General features: G+C 33.4%; 1 protein-coding gene across 1 annotated transcript in view; it reads left to right on the top strand.

The window, feature by feature from the left end:
* Positions 1 to 12,444, top strand: part of Stt3A (catalytic subunit 3A of the oligosaccharyltransferase complex) — a 77,967-nt gene that overhangs the window by 5,813 nt on the left and 59,710 nt on the right. Inside the window, exons 2-3 of the mRNA XM_089239152.1 lie at positions 3 to 124; positions 8,080 to 8,262. Coding sequence (XP_089095278.1) covers positions 7 to 124; positions 8,080 to 8,262 — 301 coding nt within the window. The 5' untranslated portion in view covers positions 3 to 6. The remainder of the gene's footprint in view (positions 1 to 2; positions 125 to 8,079; positions 8,263 to 12,444) is intronic.

Below are 12,444 nucleotides of genomic sequence, written 5' to 3'. Positions count from 1 at the left end.
AGAAATATGACATCCTTATATACCGGCATAACATATAAAAGATCAGGATGGTGGATTCGAATGTCTCCAGAGAAGCAAGATACACTATTGAAAATGCTGATTCTTTCAATGGCTGCTGTTCTGTGTAAGTTGGACAATCATGGAAATTTTACACCCACCAGTTTGAATTGTATACTTTCTAGTTTTTAAAAGTTATATATATATATATATATATATATATATAAAAATCTGAGTTTTTTTCCTAACTTTTTTCCTACCACCCCCTTCAGGAATTTTTTCTCACCCATTCCTCAACTTGAACCAACCCACAGGATTCTATATTGTACCTGTAGCTTCTATTGCCCCCCCCCCCCGCCCGGATTGTTTCATCGCCCCTTTGGGAAACACTGAAAAAAATTATAATTTTAACCAAATCTCATTTTGGAAAGAACGTTTAAAACCAACTTTTCTTGAAGTTAATATATACAGTCAAATCCTGTTACAACGAACTCCAAGAGACCAGAATCACTTAGTAATGATGAAATTTTGTTATAAAGGAATTCCAGATTTTTACATTGTTCTTACTTAAACTTATCTGGGGGAATTAGAAAAGTTTCTGTTAAAATGAGATTTTTTTCCGCTATAGCAGTATTCGTTAAAACAGGAATCGACTGTAGTTACAAAAATAATTTTAAATATGTTGAAGTTTCGATAATTGTTATTTGCTTCTGCAACTTCAGAAAACATGTTTCATAGATTTTATCATCTTAATATTTTTTTAGAACTCTGGGTGGGATCTGTCCAGTTAAAATTCAGATTCGCTTTCCAGACTCTTTATTGCTCATTTTGTACTCACTGTACTCATTTGAATACAGCGTAACAAGAAAACATGTATTGCAATTTTTTTTGGAAAAAAGAATACTCGTGGGCACAAATGGATTAAGTTCTAAATCTGAAAAATGGACCCTTCACAAAGTTCTGAATCTGCAAAACAGAGACCCTTCACAAAATAAAAATTAATGAAACTATAAATTTGAAATTGCATTTCTTTTCTCACACTAATATACATATATATATCTCTATTAAGAACATCATTAGTAAAAATACAGTTCATAAAAATACTTAGTGTGTATATATATACAGACGCTTAAAGCAAGATAACACGACAAGCAGAGAAAGAAAAAAGAATTCGAACAAAGCACCCTCTAATTAGTTATAATCACAATATATATATTTTTATGTATTTATTAATACCATTACGTCTCGATAGAAAGTAAATATAACACTTGAGATTATATTACATTAAAAAGTGACATTATTTATATATATATATTTATGTATATATTCTATTAATGTCCCTAAAAATATAATTCCCTTAAATACAAAACTACAAATTTTGTCAAGTTGATAAATTTCTAAAATTTTGCTGTACTCTAATTTCAAATTTTATTGATTTAGCTCATGAGCCATAATCAAGGTGGCAAAAAAATGTGCCAATACATTCAAAAATAATGAGTAAAATACGGTAATGTTAGAATAATTTGCCAAGTGCTAAGGTAATATTAAAATAATAAAATATATAGAATATATAGAAAGACACATTTCCGACTATTTGCAGAGATAGAGTATACACAATTATATTACAACATACAAATGTATACACATGCATTCACGTGTGCAAATTCATCTCTGTACAATTCCTTGCGATGATCTCAAATATCCGATTGCAGATTCAAAATCAACTTGTTACATCTTTTCCTCAAAAATCACAAAGTTCTCTATAATAAATAACTTTTGAAATAAATTTGTATACATGAAAAATAGATTTTGTACCAGAGTTAATGCCAAACTATGAACATGATCCTTAAATATTCTTATACCTAGATAATACTAGATAATACGGGCAGCGAAAAAATACATGGTTCCATGTTTCATATTCTCTATAACTACAATATGTGCAGTTGGCCTCAGGGGTAATCTTGAGAGTTTTGCCATTGACAAATAGAGTATCAGCTTGAGTTCGCAACTGTAAAAATATTCTTTTAAATGTAATTTCAATGTTACTGTTTAAAGTAATCTTCAAAATAAAATTAAAATTTTAGAAATTTATATTGCTGGAAATGAGTTGAACTCTTAACATATCTTTCTGAATGGATTGAGCAATCAACATATCTATGATGCAGGGCATATATATCTTAACACACTCGGCATCCAAGGTATGACAGAGAAATGGCAAACCAGATTCCTCAAAAATTTCCCAAATAAAAACTAACCTGTTGTATTTCTTGTCCCATTTAATTTGAGCTCTGTTATACAGTTGCAGCAGGCTTTGTTTTGTCAGTCTATAGTTGTTTAATTTTAATGTGTGTAAATAGAATTGCAACATTTTTTTTTTTTAAAAACTATTCAGATTTGAGGGTGTCCAAATTCTGCACGGATCATGTAGTTAGGTGTGTATCTAGACAAACAGAACATTTTTCTTATGTATAAGCTAAAAGTATTTTCCAAGTCATGACAGTAGTTTGGAGACCAGATCTCAGATCCATATAAGAAAACTGGTGCTATAAGACTATTAAATAATTTTAATGCTGTCGAGGCAGTAGAAGTTTTACCTTTTACAAGTGCAGGCCAAAGGGATCCTATAGAATGTTTGCACTTTGAGTGGAAAAAGAGTTTGGCCTTCAGAAAAACACCCAAAGCGGAAAACAGGACTCCCAAATATGTGTATATATTGACTGTATTTATGGGTTGATCATTTAGCATCCATTTAAACTCTTTTGTATAGGAGGATTTTCGAAAAACCAGAATTTTGGTTTTTCAAATATTGACATTGAGTTGATACTCCTGGCAGAAGTTTTGAAGGATATCTATTTTTTTTTTGGAGGTTAAGCGGTGAATTGCCCAAAATGACAGCATCATCCATGTATAGAAGGCAGTGCAATGATTTGTTAGATGACTTTTAATGAAGGAATATTTGAAGAATTAAATCTATTTATCAGCTCGATCAAATAAAGGCTAAAAGTGCTGGACTTAAGATTTCTCCCTGTAAAATGCCCCTTTTAATTGAAATTTTATCCATTAAACCACTTTCAGTCCTTATTCTTGCTGTTGCTCTCTGATAAATATTCTTTATTATATCTATGAATTTTGGGCTTGTGCCAATATTTCCAAGTGTTTGCCATAATATATCGTAGTTCACCCCATGGAATGCGCTCTTAAAATCAACGAAGAGTGCATATAGAGATCTAGATTGTTGCGATAGCCTGCCCTGGACAATTTTGTTCAGAATGAAAATCTGACCAATGCACAAATATCCACTCCTGAACCCGCCTTGTTCAGGAGGAAGGATTTTCCTCTCCTCAAGCCAGCAATTCAGACGATGTGATAGAAGTGATATAAACAATTTCAAATATGTTTAAATTAATGATATCGCATGATAATTTTCTGGGCAACTGGTGTTTCCCTTTTGTATGAATAGGGCATATTAAGACTTCTGCGCAAGAATCAGGAATATTACAGTTAGATAAGGTTGTGTTAAACGTGCGAAGCAATATTTTTCAACAACGAGCATTCATTGCATGAAAAAATTCATTCACTATAAGGTCGGATCCATGGGTCTTGCTGTTCTTTAGTTTTTATAGCAGAATTGAGCTCATCTATTGTGAATTGAGGGTCAAGAACTGGGTCAACAGATGCAGAAATAAAATTCACATTTAATGGAGGAATATGAATACTGTCATTACTCATTTCAAAATGACGTTTGAAGTGTGCAAACCAAATCGACCGAGTGATAACATTGGGGTTCAACTGTTTATGACAGAGTTTGTTAAATGTCATCCAAAATGTTCTTGAGTTTTTCGAAATGGATAATTCTCTATTTAGATTTTTAAAATCCTGTCTTTGTTTGACCTTACACAACTTCTTATATTGCTTTAACGCCGAACGACAATTAGTTGTATTTTCTTGGCTGATGGATTTATGGGCCCTTAAGGCTTTGCATGCATACTTTTTCTTTTCAGATGCACATCTTCACAGAGTCAAACCAGGGGTTTTTTGGGGGCCTATCTTCTATGACACCCGAGTGTTTTGGACCTCCCCTCGATTCTGATATCATATTTAGACTCCTGGCAGATGAGGTCATAGAATGTATGAAATGTGTCACCTCAATTGCTTGGCCAGCTAAAGCAGCATCCAGGGTAGAGGCAAAGGCACACTTCGTCTCTCCAATATACCCTAAAATATGTTTCACAAGAGTTATCGATTATGGAATCATTTGCAAGCATGAATTTTAATTGCACGGGTAAATGGTCAGATCCTGATTCATTTAAAATTTCAAAATCGACTGAAATCCTCAGTGACCCTTTGAGAGATATAAACAAGGTCAATCCCACTTGCCCCATTGTGCCCCAAAAAAGTATAATCACAGTTTTTATCAGAAGGTGAACTCTGTCTCTCTCTCAAGAAGCTTCATTTATGGGGTATCGATCAATAGTATAAACATTGTGATCTCATCAAATGTATCGAAATCTGAAAAGTTATTGAAACTTTCACTGAAATTCTGTATATGTGTATCAATATTTGATTTCAGCGTTTCGTTCAATGAGATTATGCCATCAATATGTGGATCATTATTATTACAAATATTATAAGTATTTAATGGTAAATTCACACATTGAGTTTCAGAAGCAAAAAATCGCTTGCCCGCTTGAGTGTAGCGTAGATCGCTGGCCAATCACTTTCCAGATAGTGGGTTTGAAACTTCAAAAACTTCACTAGTATTTTGATCAGCTGTGAACATTAAGTCATTTATATATAGTCGATTTTGGATAAGCCTTACATGTTTGCTTTCATTTATGCTTTTAGTCATCAATGGGTACAGAAGAAACCTGATCTTTCTGGTGGATGGTGAAAAATCTTCCTTGATGATAATTCCGTTGAGATTGGCAGCACATGTTTTTCCGACAGACTTGTAGATGTCTAAAATATGGTCTCTTTGAGATCTACTAACAAATTTCACAATCAAATTCACAGTCGAATCGTGTTTGTTGACTTGAGTTATCATTGCATTTTTTAAGTGGATGTGCTACATCAATTAGAACACTTTCAGGATCATCATTTAAAAGCACAAGATTATTTTGTCTGCTATAATCCTCCATCCGGACGAGTTTACGATTGAGTTCCTTAATTTCTACTCTCATTTCAGCATTTTTCGTGTGCAGGTCATCCCTCTCTTGACTTGCCACATCAAGATCACTTGTTATTTTTGATAACTTATCAATAGAATCGGAAATCTGGCGGTCTGCAAATCTGAATAGTATTGATGAATTATTTACCACAAGGGCTCTCAGTTCTTCAAGCAATTCCCGATCACTGAGCTCGGTGCATTCAAAGTCATCATTGCAGGAACCATCAGTGGGTGAATTGTGTCATGGGTGCTTAGATGATCCATTCGCCAGTAGACCATAGACCAGCTGGATCATCTGTTGGAGATCTGTAGAGTTGGTTAAGTGGGCGGAAGATCTCATCAATTTTAGTCATTTTTCCTATTATTTTTTGTCGATTTGGCCATTGGATCACCAGTAGAAGCACAAGAATTAATTTAAAACATAAATGCACGTACACATAAATTCAGATAAAAATTAAATAATTGAAACTAAAAATTTTCAATATAGCTTCGGAGCAGATCGAAAATGCGTCCGTCATGCACCTCTGTATTCTGATTTATCTGGGTCCCTCTTGAAAAAAGTTAGAGTATGGTCCCCCCTCCCCCCCACACATGCACATCATTCACTGCTATCCCTGTGAATCAAATAATTAGTTTCTAAAAAGATGTTCAATCCAAAGGTTCATTATAACTAGGTTCTTTTACTTTCATTGTCTACTAGTAGAGAAAGCTTGCAAAGAAACTCATAAACACTGAAAATGCAACATATTAATAAAATTTAGCACATGTAATAAATCTAAAACAGATATAATTAAATTGGGCACATTTATATATTTATTGATAAAAATCAATGTATAAATTCTGTTGTGGTTGATTTTCCAATTCGGAAAAATTTCGCAATTCAATCAAAAGATATTATTGAAAGAGCTAATGAGATTCTGAAGTTTATCTTCTGATTTCCATCATATAAATTCTTGTGAAGCGATTTCTTGGCAGAACTATTTTCTTTTCCCTCTCTGAATGGTCCACAACTCTGATCTACCACCATTTAACTGCCACATACTTTTACACCTGAATATGGGGAGCTATGTCAGATTTATGTTGTTGAAACTTAACAGTGTGCTTGTGTGTGTCCAATGTTTGGCATGTTTTGTGCTTAATAGGGTGCCATCTATCCTCCAAATTGCTAATGTGTGGATTTGAAACGTAATGCATATATATTTGTCTTGTAGGTCTTGTCGTGGCAACAGAGCTTTTTCTTTTTTTCAAAGGGATAGCCTACTCAAAGTTGGAAAACTTTAGAAAATTGTATTTAGCTGATTACCACTAAGCAATTGCAGGTTGCAAACTCAGATTTTTGCTGAAAACAAAATCCGAGGAGGGCATGGGGGCCTGTGCTCCCCCCACACAGATATCAAAAATTAAAAATATTTTTGCAGAAAATAAAGATATTTAAAAAAAAAAAAACATTCTTATACTATCTGTTAATTTAAAATTCTTGTTGAGAATTTGTGACCCAAAATTTTTGCAGAAGAAATCTTTGTGCCCCCTCCAAGAAATAATCTTGATGAGCAATTCCACTCCTCTCAAAAATTTTAAGGGGTATTTTTTTTAATTTACGAGTGAGAAATAACTATATTAAAAAAATTACCTAAAATTTGAAGGAGTATTTTCACTCCTCAACAAAATTTGGAGGGGTAAAATTGAATTTTAATGTGTGAATCACGCATCTAAATGCATATTGGCAAGCAGTGCACTCACCTGATTTTCACGACGCGAAACGGGAACGACCACATAGCGACTAGATGTCAAAACTGTGAATATTCAATATAAAGTTTTTACAGATTCTGTCCCCCTCTCCAACGATGTCAGAAATTTTTTAACAATTTGAACAGATGTTCCAAACATTTACGATGTTTCAAAAAATATGCATTCACAATCTTGTATGAACGACTCAAATTTATGCAGTATGGACTGTCTTTGAATGTGGGTAGATAGTCGCGAAAGTACTGTAATTTCTGTTAAGTAACCCGCAGAGGAAACACTCTCTGAAATTGGAAAATTTGTTATACAGCCCCTTATTCAAGGACACAACTGATCTCATTTTATTTTTCAACAACCTGCAGATTATGTCAAGACAATACAGTAAAATGCTTCATCTATACTTCAAAGTAGTAAAACTGGTTTTCAATGTCGTGCGATTATGATAGGTGGTAGAAAGAGGAAAAAGAAGTTGGGGAGGTTTCTTTCTATATATATATTTTTAGAACTAAAAGAACGCATCCTGCAGGACTTGTGAACCAAATTTTTATGAGTCCTATTTCAAAATTCCAGGTAGTTGACGAGCTATAGCACGTCATTGGTATCTCTGACATGGCATAAGATATTATAGGTTGTTTAGTATTTAAAACTAAGTTTTTTTTATATGCATCTTTTTTGAAGTGATACTGTGAAAGACACATATACAGTAGAGTAACAGATTCTATGATGCTCACACAGCCAGTTGTATGTTGAATAAATTACAATCATTGGATAACCAGCAAGATATTATTAGTGACATTGTCAGATGTAACAAACATTAAACCTAAACTATAAATGAATAAAATAAATATTTATACTAGCATAAGTAAAAATAAAAATAATACAAGTTTAAGAAAAAAATCAGTAAATACTTTTTGTTGAACACTTCTTCAGATATAAATGAATATTTGTCATCTATCCTCTAATTTTGCATGCTAGTGTAATGGAAGGGGTGCTAGGTAATTAAGTCTTCGGAAAAATGGATTTTTGTATTAGATTTCATTTGTAGATTGGTATTTATTCAGATAGAGAAACTTATATTTTAGCTCATTATTTTTCGTTCAGTGACTGATGAAACAATATTGTAGCTTTATATTTTTATATTTCTTAGATATTCACAAGTGTTTGTTTTGTAGCCTTTTCATGTAGATTGTTCTCTGTTTTGCGGTTTGAAAGCGTCATTCATGAGTTTGATCCATACTTCAATTACCGCACAACACGTTACCTAGCAGAAAACAGATTCTATAATTTCCATAATTGGTTTGATGATAGGGCTTGGTATCCTCTTGGTCGTATCATCGGTGGAACTATATATCCAGGTAAGGGCTTTTGACTTTGGTTTGTATTGTGGAAATCTATTTAACTTCTCTCTTATTACTTATTTGTAATCATACACACACTTTATGATCTTACAAAGTTTGGAAATTTGCAATTTATTTACACACACATATGCAACATAACAAACAATAAGCACAAAAGAAAAAATATATGCATATATATACACAAAATACAAATGCAAAATACAAGTACATATTACTGTTTACATAATAGACTAAAGGATTATACAATCTGTTCAGGGCCGAATGGTAGAGTATTAAGTTAAAGAACAAGGTCACTGTGCAAGAAAGTAAAGAATTTGTATAATATGTATGGTTCCAGTTAGACATTAAAATTGTCTCTAATATATATGATATGGTAAAAGTAGTACTGAAGCAAAAACTGACAAAGTTTGAAAATGTTCACAGATGTTCTCATTTTTTGGGGTTTTATTAAACCCATTGCAAAACTAAATGGTGAAAGCCCATTTTGTTTTACCTGTGATGGAACCAGCATACATTTTTGTTGGTCTGTTATCAATTTATTATCACTACTTTTACGAGGCCATGGTCGTGGAGATAATAAGTATAAAAGAAAACATTGATTAATAAATACTCAATCTATATTGTGCCGCATTAATTATTTTATTTAAACATGTCCATTAACGATCAATCAATCAAAGGTAATTTTTCCATGAACAAACATAATTAATTCTCATCTATATTTTATATTTTATGTCAACATTGTATGTCATGCACTCACATGCAATCAATTTATTAATAATAAAAATATTTAGCCACTCATCACCATGGTCTCCTTTAATCCATATCAAGTGCCAATGGTGCCCACGTCCTGAGAGTGCTTCATGATGTAACACCAAAGTTTCCAAGGCCCCTCATTTCCAAAAATCTAAAAAATTAAAAACAAATTGCCACAAAAGAATCCCAAATTGCACTAGAACACTCTTAGCACTTAAAACTACACCATTGTCAAACTGTACTCCTGGAGCTCCAGTGAGTGAGTTCTCTCTCTCTCACAAGGCTGTGGAGAAAGTTAAAACATTTGATTTTGGTTCCTTTGTTCCTGCGAACAACCAATTTGATTGGCTGGACAAATTGTGAAAAATAGTTACATTTATCCGGCTCTTTGGCGAGTCATTCAAACTATTAAAAACTATATCTCAGCAGTCGTAACTCATAAGGTTATAATGTAGGTGTCTTTCTGATGCAAGAGATATTTTGAAAAACAAGGCATATTACGGCTGGAGCGGCTTTATGACATGATTATGCTTTCACATATTGACATCAATGTTGTTGGACCCCAGCAGCTTATATCTGATGTAAATGAAATGAATGTGCTGCAAAGTTTCTCAGCATGGGAAGGAATGTAGGAACATGTTAACTTCGAATTGAATACTTTAAAGTGGGGGGGGGGGAATTGCGATCATGACACTACTTAACCCACGACCAACCTGATGAACACCAGCACTCGCCCGGGCTTCTGAGGCCAGTTTAATTTTTCTTGAGCTATATGCAGAGAATCATTAATTAGTTTGAAATATTAATGAATGCAGAGGCTGTAAAAACAATTAATGCTTTCATGTTCACAAAAGTATTAAAAATAAATTTCCAATGAGAATCGTATCGTCTTTCAACCTCTGATGATAGTGATCTCTAATAGGTTCATTGTCAGAAATGTTTTCATCCATTTCATCAATAGTGGATTCTTCTTCCAGTAATGTCTTAAAAGGTTTCATTTATTGTTCATAAGATAAATTATGAGCCATTTGACTGCATAAGCAACAATCTCAACATAGAGACCTTAGATTGGCATTGCTGACAGAGGCGACTTGAGAAAAAATCTACCTTTTTGAGACCCTATTTCTGGTACCTAGATTCCCTATTTTCTGCTAGACTATTTTTGGCACCCTTGATTATGTTTTTTTGTCGACAAAGTTTTTTCGTCCTTTCAACTCTGATTTGACACCCCACGCAGCCGCACAAGGGTCCCATGGCTCAAGAGCTACTCGAGGTTGATATCCTGGTATTATCAGAAAATTATAAGCATTTATTTGCCATAAAAAATTATAATTGATTAGATCAGTGTTTCTCGAAGTGTGTGTGTCGTGGCTTCTGGGGAGCGGCACCAACCTTTGTCACTGCAAGCTGAAGATATTTATTTTTGTGCCTATTAATAGCACTAGACAGTGAAAGCAGTCATGTTGACTGCAAAGCTACTTTGACATGAAATTATACCAAACGGTTTATCTGAGGTTGTTGAAATTTCATGACTTTTCTCATCTTGTTAAGGCTCTTAAATTCCTGAAATATAAATGTTTTAGGGTTCATAGTGTAGTGATAAAATTTTCTACCTAGAAAGGCGGTAGCAGTCATTTTGACCACTATAGAGATATTTAACTAATGTGATTACAAAACATGCTGAAATGGACAGTATTACACGAACATTAATAATGAGGGAACAGATGTTCTATGATAGTGTTTGCTTTTCTCCAGTACCCATTTTATATCTTTCAAAGGTACGCTTTTGAACTCGCCCAGTATTCAATTCATTTAGCATTCCTGCAAAATGAAATTTTTCTACTCAGATCTTCATGTTTTTTCTGCATTGCATTTACTGGTATAATGTCGCATGATGAAAAGAATCTTAATTTTTCACGATTTTACCCATGGACAGGGTCGAGACGGTTTTTGTCATTTTTTGTTTCTCCACAATTTAAATTCAATATAGAGAGACCCTGGGGCCCCACAAAAGAACCAAGCCTAGAATCCGTGCTGGATGATATGGGGAATCATTATTTTACCACATATCATGCTTTCAACGGAGCAAAGAAATAATTCAACAGTTGATAAGCAGAGGAAATCTAGGTATTGAGTACCATGCACATACTAACTATAAATCAGGGACAAAGGACATTTCTGCCAGAAATTATGAAATTTTATTACTCTACCTCACATGCAATGTCTTCACAAATTTCTGAAGCTTATTATGCTTCAAACTTTGTAAGTGGACTGCCAAGTGAAAATGAAGCTGTGTATTAGCAGAGCTAAAAACATCATAGTCAAACCTCTTTTTAAAGTAACAAAACACAGGATTAGTCTTTGTCATAACTAGTCCTTTTGTTTAAAATTGCAAAAAAATATATAAAAAATTGATGCAAACAAGGATTTATTGCAAAAATATGTCAGACTGAATAGATACTGTTGAGGTTTCGGTAAATAAAAATAATTTATATTGATTTTTTTTCCTACAGCGGTCATTTTGACCTGTACTGTCATTCTAGGTAGTTCAAAATTCTAGTCGTACTATTGTTGAGCTTTGAAATATCTAAAGGTGAAAATATCTATTGAACTATTCTCAGGAGCTGCATACAAATCATGAATTGGGCAAAATTTGGGTGACAAAAGTTAGAGAACCACTGGATAGATGGTCAATAAAAGGGAGATATTTTGCATCGTTATAGGGAGTTTATCACATTGCACTTTTCATATTACACAGAAATTAGGAACACATAGGTATATTAATACTTTCTGTGATCAGGTGATGGAAAATACCAGTGTTATTAGACATCCTCTGAAGAACAAAAATAGATGACAAATTTGATCGTGCAGTGAAATCTTTCTTTTATGGACACCCATGGGACAAAAAAAAATCTGTAAAAGAGGGGTGACTGTGTTAATCAAGGGTTTGAAATGCATACTCTTGTTATACAATGGGAAATTATTATTTTGCTGCAAAAGAGGGTTTACTGCATCTGGGGGTGACTGTTAAGAGGGGTTTTACTGTGCATGCAGCCTATATTGAAGGTGATTTTGAGTGAGGTATAAAAGAATGCTGTTGTAGCAGCTTCAAAATCTTTTTAAAAAGTATCGGTATAGATGGATTTATAGTAGTAAATGATATCGTTTTGTATCAAGAGGAATCTAATATTGGACTATAAACAATCCTAAACAAGATTTAAAAAACATCATTATAGAGAGATTTATTATATTGAATATGGTTATAGCAAGGTGGTTCACTGCAATTATTTATAAATTCTGAGGATGGTAGAGCCTTTGTGTTCCAAAAATTAAATTTTTTAATAATAATGCTTATAACCATTATATGCTCGACATTTCTATTTTGGGCCTTTACCTGCTTGTTTTGGTAAATACTAGATTTTGCTG

Source organism: Pholcus phalangioides, unplaced genomic scaffold (assembly GCF_987345545.1).
Source record: "Pholcus phalangioides strain wild (caught in Gottingen) unplaced genomic scaffold, Ppha-v1.0 ptg000011l_1, whole genome shotgun sequence".
In the NCBI taxonomy this organism is placed as follows: Eukaryota; Metazoa; Arthropoda; class Arachnida; order Araneae; family Pholcidae; genus Pholcus; species Pholcus phalangioides.
This window is presented reverse-complemented; position numbering and strand designations above follow the sequence as displayed.